This window comes from Leopardus geoffroyi, chromosome C3 (assembly GCF_018350155.1).
Source record: "Leopardus geoffroyi isolate Oge1 chromosome C3, O.geoffroyi_Oge1_pat1.0, whole genome shotgun sequence".
Classification (NCBI taxonomy): domain Eukaryota; kingdom Metazoa; phylum Chordata; class Mammalia; order Carnivora; family Felidae; genus Leopardus; species Leopardus geoffroyi.
In genome coordinates, this window is record NC_059338.1 from 80483245 (window position 1) to 80502706 (window position 19462).

Genomic DNA, 19462 nt, shown 5'->3' on the forward strand with positions numbered 1-19462 from the left:
GTGAGAGAGAGAGCATAATCGGGGAGGGGCAGAGAGAGAGAGGGAGAGAGAGAGAGAGAGAGTCCCAAGCATACTCTGAACTGTCAGCATGGAGCCGGGCACGGGGCTCGATTTCACCTTGAGCCTTGAGATCACGAGCTGAGTCGAAATCAAGACTCAGACACTCAACCGACTGAACCACCCAGGTGCTGGACATCTTTGGGAGCTATTACTCTGCCAACACAGCCACTATCACTGTCTCTGCTTCTTTGGGGGAAGTTGCTCAGTCTCAGGTTTCCCACCTGAAAAATGAGCCTCATAACGGCATCACCAACACAGAATTGTTGTAAAGATTGAATGGGAAATTACTTGTGAAGAATACGGTGCAGCGGGTGGTGCATAGTCAGTACTCCTTCAATTATAGATGTGGTTATTATTCATTGTGAAGTCATTGTCTTTCAGCTTTCATGGGGGGTGGCCAGAGGGACAGGGGACAGACAGAGAGATGAATAGTTCTCCAGTCTTCTCCTATCTCTCCTTCTAGTATAATTCCAGACGTTGTCTTTGGCATGGACTGGTCTACAGTGGCCCTTTTCTCAACCTAAGGACTTAGACCGATTTTCCAAGAAAGAAAAATAATTGCTTGCCACTATCAGAAATAGAAATTGAGGTTCACGGAAAGCACGCACGTGTCAGTGTGTATGTTGGGGAAGCAGAGGGTTGGGAAGGTGTGGGAAGCACTATAAAATGTCTTTGCCTGGAGGCATAATGGTTATGACATCCAGAGCTTGAGTGCTGGGGTTTTTTCCCCTTTTTTGTCCACATAGGAAATATCTAAATCTGCCAGAGCAATTTGGTTTTTCATTTGCAGGAACCACAGGTATCACTTCCAAATATTGTTCAGAATAAAACTTAATTGAAAACGTAATCAAACTGGAAAATTGCTTGACCAGCTGGGGTCACATTCGTAAAGGGATGTTTGTTTATCCCTCAGCCGTGATGGGGTCTATGCTGGCACACGAGGGGACGGCTGGCACGTTGCTCGCATCGCTCACAGTCCCTGCTGGGAAGGAGCCCCCTCAATCTGGCTGCACTGCATTTGCTTAAAGGTCACCTGTCAGAGAAGCATAGAGCAATCCCTTACTGAGGAGGCACCAGAATAGATCCCTTTTGATTTTACTGCAGGATCCCGCTTTCTGTGAGTTCAAATTGCTTGTCAGACAGCGGAGGCTTCACCGCTTCAGAAGAGGGCTCTTCCTGTATCCGTTATGTAAGAATTACTTGAGTGCAGTCACTAGTCTGGGACTCTGATAGCCTAGACTCTTCCCCCCGTGTCTCCTCCTTGAAGCTAGGCTGTGCCAAGTAGAAATCCAGAACTCTGGGATGCTAACCCTGAGAAGGCTGCGCTAGTTGGTGTTATTTGTGGACAGGTAACTGTGTCATTCTTGGAGATGCTTGATAGAGACAGAAAGTAACATAGGTCCAGAACCTTAAAGACTGTTACGGGCTGAAATACATCCCCCTAAAATTCACGTGTTGAAGTTCAAACTCCTGGTATCTCAGGATGTGACTGTATTTGAGATAAGGTCTCTAAAGAGGTGATTAAATTAAAATGAGGTTGTTGGGGCGGGGGGGGGGGGGGTTGCTCCTGAATGGCTCAGTCAGTTAAGTGTCCGATTCTTCGATTCTTCGGCTCAGGTCACGATCTCCCGGTTCGTGGGTTCAAGCCCCGCATTGGGCTCTGTGCTGACAGCTCAGAGCCTGGAGCCGGCTTCGGATTCTGTGTCTCCCTCTTCTGCCCCTACCCTGCTTGCACTTTTTCTCTCCCTCTCTCTCTCTCTCAAAAATAAACATTAAAACTTTTTTGATAAAAAAATAAAAATAAAATGAGGTCGTTAGGCATGAAATCTCCAGAGTAATGAGTGTCTTCTTGAATGCTAATGAATAATGAAGCGACTCCTGGTGGGCCCTTCCATAGCTTCAGGTGGGGGCTGTTTACCACAGAAACCAGACCAAGGCAGGATTAGAGGGTTGAAATTTTCAATGCCATCCCTCAGCCCTTCAGAGAGGGGTGAGGGGCTGGAGATCATGATAATCACCAGCGGCCAACAACTTCCTCCATCATGAGTATATAATGGAGCCTCCACACAGAAGCTCTAAACAGAAGGGTCTGGAGAACTTCCAGGTTGGTAAACGCATTCATGTTCTGGGAGGGGGCATCACCCAAACTCCACGGGACAGAAGTGTCTGTGCTGTGCGCTATGTACCTCTTTTTCTGAATGTTCATTTATACCTTTTATAATAAACCATAATGGGCTAAAAAATGAGGTCATTAGGGTGACCTAATCCAGTTTGACTGGTGTCCTGAAAAGAGGAAATTAGGACACAGGTACAGAGGGAAGACCATGTGAAGACACAGAGGAAAGATGGTCTTGCACAAGCCAACGGGCGAGGCCACGGTAGAAACCAAACCATCCCGGCCCACACCTTGATCGCAAATTTCCTGCTTCAGAAATGTGAGAAAATCACTTTCTGCTGTTTAAGCCACCCAGTCTGTGATACTCTCTTATGGCAGCCTGAGCAGGCTAATACATAGACCCAGAGCTCTTCTGTGTAGCATTAATTTTGGCTCCATTGTGTAATGCTAAGCAGAGCACCAGATTTCTCTGGGTCCCAGTTTCCCTATAGAAAAAACAGGTGGTTAAAAATAACCACTGTTCTGCCAGATTGACAAGGTTAATGGCAAGGGCTGAATAGGATCGAGGTTCTGGGAGGGCTTCCTTACACACCTCTCATCTGGGCCGAGCGGACCAGCAGTGAACAGCTTTGGGATTTCTTGGCTGGCCACCACCCAAACCTGAATGGCGAGTGGATGTCATTTCCTGTGCCGTACTTGAATAAGTGGCTGTGACGCTTTCGGGTGGTGAGATAGGTTATAAGAATATGTGAGGGGCACCTGGGTGGCTCAGTCGGTTGAGCGTCCGACTTCGGCTCAGGTCGTGATCTCGCGGTTTGTGGGTTCGAGCCCCGCGGTGGGCTCGGTGCTGACAGCTCAGAGCCAGGAGCCTGCTTTGGATTCTGTGTCTCCCTCTCTCTCTGCCCCTAACCCACTCGCATTCCGTCTCTGTCTCTCTCAAAAATAAATAAACGTTAAAAAAAAAGAATACGTGAAAATTCAGGGGGAAAAATGCCTCCGTTGAGTTGAAATGGGCATATTGTGAATTTAGGAGGAGTGGGAGGTCATCAGTACACTTTTTATTTTTCAGCTGAAGTTGGAGGCCATATTCTCGATGACATCTTCCATTATGAAATCAGTTGACATCTTTCTTTTTTTCCTAAAGTTTATTTATTTTGAGAGAGAGAGAGAGAATCCCAAGCAAGTTCTGTGCTGTCAACGTGGAGCCCAACGCAGGGCTTGATCCCACAAAACATGAGATTATGGCCTGAACTGAAATCAAGAGTCAGATGTTCAGCTCACTGAGCTACCCAGGTGTTCCAGCACCTTTTTTTTTCAAAAATTTCTGTAGGGGCGCCTGGGTGGCTCAGTTGGTTGAGTGTCTGACTCTTGATTTGGGCTCAGGTCAGGATCTCATAGTCATGAGGTCCAGTTCCTTGAATCGTTTCGAGAGAGAGGATTCTCTCCCTTCCTTTCTCTCTCTGCCTTTCCTCCACAGTCTCTCTCAAAGTCAATAAACTTAAAAAATAATTAAAAAATTTCTCTAGAAACTTTTAGCATCCATCTTTCAATTTTTTAATCTTATTATTTGTATTATTTTCCCATGGCTGCTGTGGCTTAAAGCAACATAAATACAGTATTTACAGTTCTGGAGGTCAGTTTCACTGGGCGGAAGCTGAGTGAACCAGCTTGATAGAACCAGGCATGCCTGGTTCCCTCTGGAGGCTCTAGGAGAGAATCCATTTCCTGGCCTCTGCTGGCTGCCAGAGGCTGTCTGCACTCCTTGGATCTTTCTAGAATCACTCCAGCCTCTTGCTTTTGTTGTCATATTTCTTACTTCCTCCTTTGACCTTTTGTTGTCATATTTCTTACTTCCTCCTTTGACCTTCTTGTCCCCCCCCCCCCCCGCACACTCGTGGCTATGTGATTACATTGAGTGCTCACCCAGATGTTCAGAATAATCTCATCTCAAGATCTTTAGCTTAATCATATCTACAAATCCCTTTGTCCAGATAAGGTCACATTCACAGGTCCTGGGGATTAGAACGTGGGTATATTTGGGGGGCTATTATTATCCAGCCTCCCACAATACTGAAGAAGCAACATAGAACAATGTAGAGAATGGGCTTTCCCCCTAATTTCTCTAGTCGTGAGCTTTGTGATCTTGGCAAAGTCACTTAACCTCTCTGAGTTTATCTCCTCACATGTAAAGTGAGTGCAACATTGCCCACCTCACAGGGTTGCTGTGAACAGTTACATGAGAGGCTATGCAGGAACAGGGAACATCTTTCCAAAGACTCAGCTGGCTCTTAGTCAATGGTAGCTATTTTGTTTCATTCACTCTTTTGTTCTTCCGAATTTAGATTGTTCCCACTTAAGTTTTCTGTTTTCCACAGGAAGAGAGAACCATCTCAAACCAAACTACCCCTTGTCTGCTGAGCTTATCCCGCACAGGGGGTCTGAGCCGCCCCACTCGGGCACGGAGGGTGTGTAGAACGTCTTTAGCCTCAAGGAGATCAAAGCTTGTTTAGCCTTTTCCTCACTTATCAGAGGCCAGCACAGCCCTTGGCCAACACGAAGGACTTTGTCTTACCCAGCCTACCATGTAGATCATGTCTCATGACTCTAATAACTGAGAGCTTGAGACCTGTGGCTCAAATTCTATTTACCAGGACCAATCTTGCCTTAAATCGCGGAGTATTTAACCAGCCCTGCATCTCTGGTATCCACTGTTCATGCTCAAGATTCTCTACTGCTTGGCCGATGGTGCACGGTCTTTGCTACATCTGCGACTTCTGCCTTGAACTTCTTCCTGAAGTTGCCTTCTGGTTTTGCTTCTTTCCTTCTCTGGTGAACTGCCTTCTACCTCAGTCTTTTCCTGGCACTAGTCCCTGCCACACTCTTGCTAGCTCTACTCCCAGACATTGGGACTTTGCCCTAAAACCCAATTCAGGAAGTAAGAGAGATTCCTTCCTCCTTGATAGAACTCTCTGATACCAGCTACCTGCTTGAGATTCTTGAGCCTCAGAATCTCCTTTGGCCTTTCTGTTGAGAAAACATTTATCCGTCCATCTATGTTTCCACATATCCATGTATCCCTCCATCCATCCGTCCATCCATCCGTCCATCCATGTATCCACCATTTATTGAACTGTTGTCATAACCGTGGCTGACACAGAGGTGAACAAAATAATGTCCTGGCCCTGGAGGAGTTTATACTGCAGTGGAGGAGACAAAGGAGTGAATAGTTACACAATACAGAGTGAGACGTTAGTTAATACATGAAAGAAGTCGTGTATTACTTCAAAGGACGAAGTACTTGGTTTTGAGGAGAGAGGTTAGAAGAGTCTTCACAGAGGAGAGAAAAATTAGAGCTGTTGAGCCTGAGTAAGAGGTGTTTTTTTTTTTTTAAGTTTATTTGTTTATTTTGAGAGAGTGTGTGGGAGGGGCAGAGAGAGGGAGAGAGACAGAGAATCCCCAGCAGGCTCCACATTATCCGCACAGAGCCTGAGGCAGGGCTCGAACCCACGAACAGTGAGATCATGACCTGAGCTGAAGTCAAGAGTCGGACGCTTAACCGACTGTGCCACCCAGGTGCCCCCTGAGGAAGAGTTTTCTAAGTGGACAAACCAGGGCATTGCTCTGCCAACTGCCTGCCTAGCCTGCAGCCCGGGTCCTTCCAATTCCAGACTGGTTCCCTCTAATGCTCAACTTTCTCAAAGAGTAGCTTCTATGGACTGAATTGTGTCCCCCCCCCCCCCCCGCCAGATCCATAGATTGTGAAGGGTGTGAAGAGGTGTGAATCTCTTACACCCAATGTGACTATATTTGGAGATAGGGTCTTTGGGGGGCACTTAAGGTTAAATGAGGCCATAAGGGTGGGGTCTTAACCCAACAGGACTGGTGTCTTTATAAGAAGAGGAAGGGGCTCGAGAGCTGTCCCCACTTTGTGAGGACACACCCACACCGAGAAGGTGGCCATCTGCAAAACCAAATCAGCTGGCACCTTGAACTTGGGATTCTAGCCTCCAGAGCTGTGAGGAATAGATTAGTTTTGTGTAAGCCACCCAATTTACGGTATTTTGCGATGATGGCTCGAGCCGACAAATATTGCAGCTGAGGGAAATTTGTCCTTTTGGCTATCCACCTACATTGTATAAATGAATAAATATTTAGCGGAGGAGCACAGGCTAAGTGCTTTCAGTATGTCATCTCATTTAATCTTCATTGTGACACAAGAAAAAAGGGATTATCACCCCCCCCCCCATTTCACAGATGACCAAACTGAGGTTCAGAGCAGGTCAGTGACCTACCTGAGGGTCATCTAGTGAAGCTGGAGTTTGAACTCAGGTCTGTCTGGTGCAAAGCTGGAGTATCTGCCCTGCTCTCTAGATAAGGATTATTTTGAAAAGTACTGGGGCGCCTAGGTGGCTCAGTCGGTTAAGCGTCCGACTTCGACCCAGGTCACGATCTCGCGGTCCATGAGTTTGAAACCCAAGTTGGGCTCTGGGCTGATGGCTCGGAGCCTGGAGCCTGCTTCCCATTCTGTGTCTCCCTCTCTCTCTGCCCCTCCCCCATTCATGCTCTGTCTCTCTCTGCCTCAAAAATAAACATTAAAAAACATTTTTTTATAAAGTACTAAAACCCCATGTCCTGTCCCTTGATTCCATTCAGCAAGGGTGGGTCCATCCTAGGGACCACAAGGATACGGAGGCAGGAGCAAGCTCTATCAACTTCAAGTTCTCTCCCTCCGTGCCCCGCCCCCCGCCACAATCAACCCCAGGGCTCCTCCTTCCACTGTGTGCATTCAGGAGCACACCCCATAAATCTCAGGAATTGAAACACACACTGAAGCAAATAACTCACCCTACCTGAGTCTGCTGTTTAATAACTGAACTGGCACACGTGATGAATGGCTACAATGCTATGCCACAGGAAGAATAAATAACAGACACAGTCATCTTTAGAGACGTTATAAATGAGACCCATTCCTTCCTGTCTCTGCCTTAAGGCCATTGTCGAAGGAGTCCGTAGAGGAGAGATGTGCCCGATTTCGTCATGGCACACGTGCCTTGAGCACCTGCTGTATCCTGGGATGGGCTCTGGGAAGTCAGGGAAGAAGACGATACGTTCTGCCCCCACAAGCGAGCCTCTGCCTGAATAAATACGTGCGCCCCTGTACGTAGCTCTGTAAGAGCCGCGTGCCATAGTGTTGAAGCCTCAGGGTGCCGATGGGGAAAGCGAATCCGAAGATCCATTCTCCACTGTTACAAAACAGCCTACGGGGACATGCCCGGTGTGTGCTTGGCACATGGGAGGTGCCGGTGCATCTGTGTGCCCCATAAAGGGGTCAGAGTTAGAGGCGGGGCTGCTGAGCGTGAGGGGGGAGTTGGTCCTGGAGCACCCTGGGTGAGAGCTCAGCTCTGCAGCCGCGCACAGTGGACATTCACGGTCCCTTGCAACTTGACCGTCGTGTGCCAAGCTCGATATCTGGTCCCGTGCTGAGACCAATCTGGGTGTAGAAAGGTAATTCAACACTTCCAGTCAGGAGGTTTTGTAATCTGTAGGTTAAATGCTGCCTTGATTGATTTTCATAGCCTAAAAGTCACTTCCGACCGTGTGCGCTTTGGGAAATGACCTCAAGCATTCTGCTTAAGATCGTTGTCTTGTAGTTTTGAAATAGTGGGATAAGAAACAGAATAAAGGTCTAATTAACCACTTGACTTAGGAGTCCATGTTTAAACTCCAGGTCCTCTCTCCATTAGCTGTGTGACCTTGGGCTTCCCTCGCCACCACTCTGAGCCTTCCTTTCAAGGTCTGTCAACAGCAAACAAGCCAAAAGGGATTATAGTATCCACTAAACTGGTTGTCGTAAGGCAAACGTTGACATTATCTGTGTAGAGTGCTTAGCACATGTGTCCAGCCCTTAACGATAGCAATTCTTACTAAGAAAAGAAGGGAGTGAGCCAGGAAGGATGCGAGGGAAAAGAGAAGGACGGGGAGAGAAAGAAGATGGAAAGGAAGGACAGAGGTGGAGGGGCCGACCACAGCACTGTCTTCCCGTATTTGAAGAGCTGTGCTAGAAAGAAAGTGGGAGACTTTCCTGAGGACCCGTCTGTACAAGGGGAGGGAAGCAGGTGCTGTCTAATACGCCCAGTTACTGTAGCAGGTGCCATCGAGGGAAAGGCTGGACGGAGATGAGCTACAGACAGGGGTGCCTGGGTGGCCCAGTCCGTTGAGCACCCGATTCTTGGTTTCGGCTCAGGTCATGATCTCACGGCTCCTGAGATCGGGCCCCTCATCGGGCTCTGAACTGACAGCGTGGAGCCTGCTTGGGATTCTCTCTCTTGCTCCCTCTCTGTCCCTCCCCTGCTTGCGCTGTCTCTATCTCACTCAAAAATAAGTTAATAAACGTTAAAAAAACATTAAGATGAGCTACAGACATTGAGAAAAGGGTCTCTCTAGAATCCTATAAGGGGAATCCTGCTAAATTGGCAGTTTTGTACACCTAATGCAACTTTATAAATATATATAGAAACCTTGGTTCTGTGAATTATATCAGCAACCACTTCCAAAAACCTGAACCATGCACCACGCCGGGTGCTGAGCGCTTTACTTCTTTTTGTTTAAATTTTGTGTGTGTGTGTGTGTGTTGCTTTTTTTAACGTTTATTTTTTGAGAGACCGAGAGAGACAGAGCGTGAGTGGGGGAGGGGCAGAGAGAGGGGGACGCAGAATCGGAAGGAGGCTCCAGGCTCCAAGCTGTCCGCACAGAGCCCGACGTGGGGCTCGAACTCACAGACCGCCAGATCATGACCTGAGCCGAAGTCGGACGCTCAACTGAATGAGCCACCCAGGTGCCCCTGAGCGCTTTACTTCTAATACACATATCACCCCCACGGCAGCTCTATGAGGAAGATGCCGTCAGCCTCTCTGCAGAGGGAGAGGAGACTCCGTCCGGAGAGCATTATTTTTGGTGTTCGGAACACTTAACGGAGCAGCTGTTTGGGATGCCTGGGTGGATCGGTTGGTTCACACACACACACACACACACACACACACACACACACACACATTAAAAAACCCCCAAACATAGCAGCAATCCTCTTAGCAAGTTTCAAGTATACAATACCAACTATCTCGTCCCCATTTCCCCCACTCCTCCAGCCCCTTCCAGCCACCATTCTGCTCTCTGTTCCTGCAGGTTGACTATTTTAGAGGCCACATCCACACCACAAGTTGGGTATTAATGGGTAAATTATTATTATTATTGGGTAAATTATGAAGGGATACTTCCCAAACCCCACGACCTCCATCACGATATTACCTGCGCGCTCTGTGATTTATTTGTTGACACTACATATCAGTTTATCCCTCTGGACTGTGGCCTCCTCAGAAGCACCCACACGGATCTATTTATCTTCGTATCTTCTGTGCATAGCAGCTCCAGGCAGAAAAGATGCTCAGTCAGTATATTGTGAAAGAATGAATTTGTGAATTAGGATTCGAGGGAAACAGGAACACAAAAAGATGATGAGAAGGAGAAGGGAAACATTTTGTTAGTGCCTACGGGGTATGGGACTCGGAAACGCTGTACTCACACAGCCTCCTGCAGAGGCTAAAAAGCTAAAAGCTTTAATTTCAGATATAGCGGCAGCTAACATAGGTCTATCCAACCTGATGCACTTGAATGAGATGTGGGAGGTGGGGCAGAGCTTACTAGAACCTTTTCTTTTTTTAATATTTATTTATTTATTTTTGAGAGACAGAACGAGAGAGAAATTGGGAGTGGAGGAGGGGCAGAGAGGGAGTCAGAGAATCTGAAGCAGGCTCTGCACTGACAGCAGAGAGCCCAGATGTGGGGCTCGAACCTACGAGCTGTGAGATCATGACCTGAGCTGAAGTCAGACACTTTATTGACTAAGCCACTCGGGCGCCCCGCTTGCTAGAAACTTTATGATGGTGTCCTTACTCTGCCCTCTGATTTCATCTTTCATTGCTTTTTCCTCTAAGCTTCACTCCAGCCATCCGGAATTTCCCCCACCTATTCTCCTATGTGCCTAGATCTCCCTTGATTCTTCACTGGGAACTTTGCTCTGCCTGTTATTGGCTTTCTAGCTAACTTCTGAGCTCAGCTCACATACCACTTCCTCCAGGCAGCCTTCCGTGACTCCCACAGCCTGGATTAGGTGCTTTGCTGTGGTAAGAATTCTAAAGAAGCTCTCAAGATTTTCATTCCCTGGTGAGTTAGTCAAACGATAATCTAGGCGTTGCAGATCTGATGAAAATCCTATGTTAGTCGATTTTAAAAGGGGGGAATTTTCTGGGTTGACCTAATCTAACCACCTATGTCCTTAAAAGCAGAGAACTTTCTTTGGCCGGTGGTTGAAGAGGAAGGCAAAAGGGGATGTTAGATTCAAAGACTCAAAGTGTCATTTCCGGTTTGAAGATGTAAAGAGCCACGTGGGAAAGAATGAGAGTGGCTTCCAAGGGCAGAGAGCATCCCACCCCCGCCCCCACCCCCACCCCCACCCCCCTAGGAAAGCCAGCAAGGGCACGGGAACCTCAGTGCCAGCACCACACCGAGCAGAATTTTGCTGCCAAACTGAATGAGCTCCGGATAAGAGCCTTGCCTGGTTGATACCTTCGTTCTGTCCTCCTAGACCCTGAGCAAAGAACCTCCCAATCCACTGGGCCTTCCCACCTACAGAACCCTGAGGTTATCCCTGCGTGCTGTTTTCAAACACTCAGTTGATGGTAATTTCATACACAGCGATAGAAAACAGATACCTTCGTTATGTGTTCCCTTGGAACTCTTATTCTCTTATTAGCACAGTGACATTGTGATGGCTTGTTAAATTATGTCTCCAACTCCGTTGTGAGTGCCCTTAGGGCAGCGGTTCTGCTGTCCTTGTGCATGGCTGTTTCCCGATGCCAAGCGCAGTGCCTGAAACACAGAAGGCGCCAAGATAATGTCGGTTAAGCGAGTAAGTCGATTTCCACAAAGAGGGTCCGAAATGAGGTCCTAGAAGGGTCTGCCCATGGGCCTCAGGAGAAGGCTGTTCAGATGCTATTTTGCGGGAGACTGCCTCAGCCTACCAACCCAAGACATACGGCTGTTATGCTGTATTCATGGTACCTGAATAATTGAGGGAACACAGTGCTCACCTTTCTGTGAGTATCTGAAGCTTTGCTGCTTTTCTTTCCTTTGGGCTAAAATGTTTCCCTTTCCTGAGAGACGATTTGGCAATTCTCAGTGGATAATTGGAAAGCTCGAACTTTCCAACCCTGGAGTGGTACATTCAAGGATCTGCCATAGCCTTGGTAGTGGGTACCAAATTGTGTGCCAAATTCATGCCTCACATTCTTTGAGGAATTCTTCCTACACCTGTCAGTGTGGTCTGATTTTTATCTCAACCCATGTGTTCGCCAGGACTCTTGGTTGAAGGTCGGCTTGGGTAAAATGAGGATTTATAACTGCCTATACCTGGAATGTCTCAGGTTCAGAAATGTGAGTTCGGGAGTGATGAGATCCAGGGGCTGAAATGGGATCATCATGGATTTGTCTATCCCACAATATCCTTGTTCAACTTTCCTCCATGTGTTGATTTCGTTCTCCAGATGGCTCTCTTTACATGGCAGGAAAGATGAGCCACAGACCATTGGTTCTAGGACTATATAATCATCACAGCTCATTATTTCCAAGGAAAAGTGGAATGCTTCTCTTCTTTTTTTTTTAAAAAAATGTTTATTTATTTACTTTTGAGAGAGAGAGAACGAGCTCAAGCAGAGAAGGGGCAGAGAGAGCGAATCCCAAGTAGGTTCTGGGCTGTCAGCACAGAGCCTGATGTGGGGCTCGAACTCACAAACCATGAGATCATGACCTGAGCCAAAACCAAGAGTTGGATGCTTAACGTACTGAGCCACCCAGACACTCCTGGAATGTTTATTTTCATTGAAAAAAAATTTTTAATGTTTATTTATTTTTGAGTGAGAAAGAGACAGAGTGTAAGCAGGGGAGGGGCAGAGAGAGAGGGAGACCCAGAATCCGAAGCAGGCTCCAGGCTCCGAGCTGTCAGCACAGAGCCTGACGCGGGGCTCGAACTCATGGACCACGAGATCATAACCTGAGCTGAAGTCCGCTGCTCACCAGACTGAACCACCCAGGCACCCCCACTTTTTTTTGCAGTGTTTTCTAAATCAGGTCTATGTAAGTCTCCATCCTAGTTGGTCTCAACCTGTTTCTGTCCCGGTGTCTGGCCAGCCAGGGTCACCTGGCCACTTGGGTGGGGTGATCACAGAAGAAGTTAGCAGAGGAAGACAGAAGCGGTGCCAGATGGGCCACAAACAATGGTGAGCACCCCTCCCCCCCCCGCAGTCCGCTTTCTTGAGACCCCTGGTCACTGTTCATTCCCTTGTGTCCACCAAATCATTCTCCCCCTGCTTCCTGGAGCCACCCTCACTGCTGCTCTCCTTGCTGGTGACTTCAGTCACTCTGCCCGTCGCCTTCTCTCTGTTCCACACGGTGTCCTCATGGAAGTCCCTGAGTAAACATAGATTTCCTTAACCAGGATTGCAGGTGCGACCCCTTAATGAAGAAGATCCAGGTAAAGGATGTAACGTCGAGAAGGGTAAATGGTACTAATTTACTTTGAGAAGACAAAATGATAAACCGCTCCTTCTGCACTCCTAGGGAGGCTAATTGGCAGTCCAGAGCTAATTTTCTGATGCCTGTTTTTCTTTCCTGGAGAAAAGTGCAGGAGTGGAAACGGAGGTTAGAAAAAGCAAGTGGGCGCTCACAGAGGAGCTGGTCAAGGAGTGGGGTGTGGATGGAGGAGATGGAATGGAAAAGACTGGCATTGCCGGAAGGTCTTCAGAGAGCTGAAGGAATAGACCCGGCTGGAGGACGATGCAGGGCTGCCCCGTCACATTCAGGGAGGAAAACTGCACTCATACCGGAAAGCCATCTGAGCTCTCTGGTAGGTATACGTGGTGACTCACGAAGCAGCAAACTGTTTATTTTCAGAGGTATCCCAGCAGGGGCTGGATGTCCGCCTGCCAGAGACGCTACAGAGGGGAACCTGACAGTGTGCGCAAAGGGATGAGTTTCAAAATTCCTTGGAACTAGGGAAGTCTGAGATTGGCCATCCAGCCTGTTCCCTTCCAAACTGGAGGTGCAGCCGGAACTCATGACAGCCTGGGAGCGAGCTTCAGGGATCATAGAGCGATTGACCCATGGTCGTGTCCTCATGGGATGTAGCTGAGAGTTACAATTTGCATGGCTGCCAAGAACAACGCGAATTCTTCACTTTGTGGCATGAGTTCAAACGCTTGCAGAAGTTTCCTACGAATTCAGGATTTCTACCATTGAAAATCCATTCCATTTAAGACTTGGGGCCAATCCGCAGCGGGGCCCCCACAAACAGTGGGCCTCGGGACGGTAACTCTACCTGGCTTGACTTTAGCTGCCTTTCTGCACATTGGGAAGATGGATGGATGCCCTCTAAGGTCTGCTCCAGTTCTGAGGGTTCGTGGAGTCCCAGGATTGCATACATACACAGAAGAACCTTATGTAAATCAAGCTTGGCAGGGGCCCTGCCTGAGGCAGCAGGCCTGGGCAAGTAAGGAGGTGGAGGGATCCTGCATAGATGCGGCCAGAGAGTGCTGCAACATCGGCTTCCAGACTGTTACTCCTGGGACAACAGGTGCAAGTGGCAGAATAAACGAATAAATAATAAGTTCTCTGAGAGGACATCCATGTTCCTTTGTAGACTTTTGTCTGTTTAGTAACTAAGTATCTAGTCCATTGGGGGCATACTGGGATACTGTTGAATCCAAAATTGCTTCAGTCAGGGGCGCCTGGGTGGCTCAGTGGGTTAAGCGTCTGACTTTGGCTCAGGTCATGATCTCATCGTTTGGGGGTTCTGAGCCGACAGCTCGGAGCCTGGAGCCTGCTTCAGAGTCTGTGTCTCCCTCTCTCTCTCTGCCCCTCCCCTGCTCGCACTCTGCCTCTCTCTCGAAAATAAATAAAGCGTTAAAAAAAAAAATCACTGCGGCCAAACCAAATGACTCATGATTCCCAGAGCCTGGTACACAGTCTGTCCTTCCTATGATGTCTATGCGTCTCTGTGATTCTGATTTGGGTTCTTAGCATGTTCTTGTCAACCAAAGGTCTTTAAAGCCAGCCTAAGTCAAGGGGGAGTCTTAGGAGACGTGAGAGGCAAGTTCATGGATGTCAAATGCAGGAAACAATGTACCGTTGGGCCACGTGGACCTGGGAGCTGGAAAGTTACACACACATTTCTGCCTCTCTCCGGGGTCTCCATGGTTCCCCATTTCCGTTTATCTCCATGGATGGTTCCATTCTCCCTCTCCTGTCATCGTGCACTTTTCTCTGCTGAGCAAAATACTGAAGGCAGGGATTTAGCATCGTGGGTACAAGAACATGGGACCCACAATGCCCCCTTCACACCTGCGGACCCTGGCATGCTGCCCCTTTCTTCGGGCTCCTGTGTCTTGAGCTATAAATCGAAGACCATACCAATGATCGAGGGTCATAAAGAAAAGCAATACCACGAGTTCAGCACTTGGTCCCTGGCTGGACTGTTGATTTCTTGAAGCAGGAGGGTCTCTCTTGTAAGGAAGGCACAAGGAAAGCAGGAATCAGGACAGGAAGTGGCCCCTAAAACTACCTGGCACGGTGCTATTGGAATCAAACAATTCCCAAACTGAGGAGACCTTTGAGATCATGTGAGGAAATCTTGGCGTCCCGCACATTCCTTTCTTCCCTTACGTACCCGAGAGCTTTTTCTCTTTGTCACACAAATAAGAAAAGAGCAGTGCCCGCACCTCAGGAAAACACATAGGAGTTTTGTTTCTAAACACCCTTCACTCATATGTGGCTCCTGAGAAACTTAATCAGAAGACCAGGGAGAAGGGGAAGGGGTGGGGGGAAAGTTACAGAGAGGGAAGGAGGCAAACCAGAAGAGAGTCTTAAATACTGAGAACAAACTGAGGGCTGATGGGGGGTGGGGGAGAGGGGGAAGTGGGTGATGGGCATCGAGGAGGGCACCTGTTGGGAGGGGCACTGGGTGTTGTATGGAAACCAAGTTGACAATAAATTATATAAAAATAAATTAATTATGGGGCGCCTGGGTGGCACAGTCGGTTAAGCGTCCGACTTCAGCCAGGTCACGATCTCACGGTCCGGGAGTTCGAGCCCCGCGTCAGGCTCTGGGCTGATGGCTCAGAGCCTGGAGCCTGTTTCCGATTCTGTGTCTCCCTCTCTCTCTGCCCCTCCCCCATTCATGCTCTGTCTCTCTCTGTCCCAAAAATAAATAAACGTTGAAAAAAAAATTTTTTTTTTAAATAAAAAAAAAATAAAAAAATAAATTAATTAAAAATAAATAAATAAGCGCCCTCCACCGCAGGTGTGAGAGCTAGTCACATTTTCATTCCGGCTGGGTTTACTCCCGTCACTGGTGCTGACACAGGAGTCACTCTGCTGGTCCCGGGAGCACCGCAGTGCAGTGGATCGATGGAGGCAAAGAGGCCAGTCCTGCCTTGTTTTCATCCTCGTGATGAAGCAAGAACATTGCCGGCAAACAGGAGCAGCTGGGATGCTGGTGGATGTTTCCGTGCAGGCAGGAAGCCAGGTTGAGCCACCTGGACCTTGAGTCTCTAACAGAACCTCCCGAGATCCCTTCCAAGATGGTTGCCTGCAGACCCGCCTGCCTTGTGTCTATCAGCAGGAGCACATGTTTCAGCACACCTCTGTGGACCAGGCGCTGCCCTAGGTGTTACACTGAATACTGACATTAGCCCAGTGAATTCAGCCCTGATGTTCCCATTTGATGTAAAAACTAAACAAGGCCTCAGAGAGGTGAAGCCACCTCGCCGGGATCACACTGCCGGTCAGTGGGGCAGCTGGGATCAAAACCAGATCGGTCCTGCACTGCCGGTGGGAGTGCACACTGGTGCAGCGACTCTGGAAGGTAGCGTGGAGGTTCCTCAGAAAGTTAGAAATCGAACTACCCTACGATCTAGCAATGGCACTACTAGGTATTTATCCAAAGGATACAGCTGTGCTGTTTCAAAGGGGCCCGTGCACCCCGATGTTTATGGCAGCGCTATCGACAATAGCCAAAATATGGAAAGAGCCCAAATGTCCATTGACGGATGAATGGATAAAGAAGACGTGGTTTGTGGGGCGCCTGGGTGGCTCAGTCGGTGACACATCCGACTTCAGCTCAGGTCGTGATCTCGCAGTCTGTGAGTTCGAGCCCCGCGTTGGGCTCTGGGCTGACAGCTCGGAGCCTGGAGCCTGCTTCGGATTCTGTGTCTCCCTCTCTCTCTGCCCCTCCCCTGCTCACATTCTTTCTGTCTGTCTCTCTCTCTCAAAAATAAACATTAAAAAAAAGAAGAAGATGTGGTTTATATGTACAATGGAGTATAACTCGGCATTCAAAAAGAATGCCATTTACAATAACATGGATGGAACTAGATTGTATTACACTGAGCGAAATTAGAGAAAGACAAATATCATATGACTTCACTCATATTTGGAATTTAAGATACAAAACAGATGAACATAAGGGAAGGGAAGCAAAAATAATATCAAAACAGGGAGGGGGACAGAACATAAGAGACTCTTAAATGTAGAGAACAAACTGAGGGTTGCTGGAGGGGTTGGGGTGGGGGGATAGTCTAAATGGGTAAGGGGCATTAAGGAGGGCCCTTGTTGGGATAAGCACTGGGTGTCATACATAGGGGATGAATCACTGGAATCTACTCCTGAAATCATTATTGCACTGTATGTTAACTGACTTGGATGTAAATTTTAAAAAAAAATTAAAAAAATAAACATACATCTAAAATAAACAACAGCAAACCAACACCAGATCTGTCCATCTTCAAAGTACAAGCCCTTCCCCACAATAGCTAATGGCTAATCCCTTCCATGCACAACTGCATTTAACCTTCATAAGAGCAGAGCAAGGTGACTGTTATCAAGGAACGCGAGGCTCCGAGACGTTAATTAAATTATCCAAAGTCCCAGATTCATGGACCCTGCATTTCTTCATCTTACGTTGCTTTGCACTGGGTCCTGGGTTACAGCTGTGAATGACCTACGTGTTCTCACCTTCATGGAGCATCCTCCCTATTGGGGAGCGAGGTGTATTGTGCCACGTGATAACCCATGATGCGGTAGGAAGTGACATAATGGGACACACGTAGCGTTGTGACATTAGAATGAGAGAGGTATCTGGGAAGAGGTCCTTGAGGAGGTGTAAGCCGAATCCCAGCTAGGAAGGGAGAAAGCAGGTGCTGTGGTCTGCATGTTTGTGTCCCCCTAAAATTCAGTGTTGAAGCCCTAAACTTAGGAGTGATTGTATTTCAGGTCGGGACCTTGGGAGGTAATTAGTTACATGAGGTCATGAGGGTGGGCCCCCAAGAGGGGATTAGTGTCCTTAGATGACGAAGAATGACCAGGACTGGCTATTTGCCCTGTGATGACACAGTGAGAAGGCAGCTGTCTTCAAGCCAAGAAGAGGGCTCTCACCAGGAGCCCGAATCTGCTGGCACCTTGATTTTGGCCTTCTGGCCTCTGGAACCATGGGAAATAAATGTCTATACTTTAACCCACCTGGCCGATGGTATTTGTTACAGCAGCCTGAGCGGACTAATACGGTAGGACTCTAACCTAATTCAGGGAGGCCACAGGGTCTCTGTCCTCTGCCTGCTGCCTTCTGCCAGCAAGGAAAGTAAGAAATATTAGCAATGCACGGTGTTCAAAGTTACCCAAATGTTCTGCCTGGGCCTGCACAGATCTTTCTGGAGTAGGTTAAGGATGAGTCCAGGGAAAGTTACTGGGTTTCACTGGGGAGAAGGCAATAGACGGGTAGCCAGCCACTAACTGAAATGTTTCTGGGCGTTAAGTCAATTTCTAGGGGAAATGGAAGGTGGATGAACGGGCACCCATGAGTGTGTCTGACATCCGCCTCTTCCTGGTTCTGGATACAGTTTCACCAGTAAAAAATAGTTTCTCAGTGTGATGGCTGCTACTGACAAGGTAAACGAAACCCCCTCAGCTTTGAGGTCAGGGAGTGAGGAGGGAGAGGCCAGAAGATACTTTCCTAGTGTGAATGTTTTTTTGTTTGTTGTTGTTGTTGTTGTTGTTGTTATCAGCTCCCAGCATGTTAGAGCTGGAGGGGAACTTAGATTCAGCCAAGTCCAACCCCCCACATCTGACAGATGGAGAAGGGGGAGTCACCAGTTCAAGGGAAGCGCTCCGTGGTGGCAGGGCTGGGAAGAGAACCCTTGTCCGTCCATCTCGGAAACAGAGACTTCTCTGGGGACTTGAAGCCCAAAGTCGTTACGTAAAGGGAATTAACGGCATATAGAGTTATTGAAAACACGAGAAGAGCAGAAGTCAGGGAACACTGTGACCCTATGATCTTCCCACCTTTCTTGGGGGTCTAGTGTCCATGTGGCTTTCTGTTTCCCTCAGCGTATGCCTTCCTTGCTCTAAAAAATCTACCCCTTTTTAAAATGTTTATTTCTTTATTTTGAGAGGGAGAAAGCAGGGGAGGGGCAGAGAGAGAGAGAGAGGGAGAGGGAGAGAGAGAACCCCAAGCAGGCTCCACACTGTCAGCGCAGAGCCCAACATGGGACTCGATCTCACAAACCGCGAGATCATGACCTGAGCCGGAACCAAGAGTCGGACGCTTAATCGACTGAGCTACCGAGGCTCCCCGTGAATTTTATTTTAAAGGACATATGGGCACGCTTAGAAATGAACTAGAAAAAGTCAAATGTTATGATAGGAAAATGGGCAAGATTCAGTCAGGCATCCAGGCCTAGACTGTAGGCATGGACAGATCTGGATTCTACTTCTGGCTCCGCCTATCATCCCCATTTTATATCTAACGTTACTGGCCAGAGCACAATCGAGGCTTTCCAGAAAGACTTCCCCAAGTGAGAAAGCTAGATGGGGCGTGGCTTTGTTTGGGGATCCCTTAGTTCTGGGATACAAATGTAAAAATTTGGAATTATAAACCCCTGCATTTCAACACTGGGAAATTATTGACATACGTACGAGCGAGTGAGTGCTCATTTATAGTCATACCATGTACTTATTTATCGTCTGTTTCATTCCCACAAGGGTCTGAGGGAGCTGTGATTCTGTATTAGGCCAGACTGAGTAGCAAATCGATCTGAGCTCTGAGTGCTGGGAGGGACCAAAGCTTTTTAGCTGTAGCTACTGCAACATTTTCTCCCCTTTCTCCACTTTGCAGCATAATGTTTT

At 48.0% G+C, this 19462-nt stretch overlaps 1 protein-coding gene across 1 annotated transcript in view; it reads left to right on the forward strand.

Moving 5' to 3' along the window:
* Window positions 1–19462, forward strand: part of LOC123586606 — a 58767-nt gene that overhangs the window by 14369 nt on the left and 24936 nt on the right. Inside the window, exon 5 of the mRNA XM_045455828.1 lies at window positions 12905–13133. Within this exon, the coding sequence (XP_045311784.1) occupies window positions 12905–13133 (229 nt within the window). The remainder of the gene's footprint in view (window positions 1–12904; window positions 13134–19462) is intronic.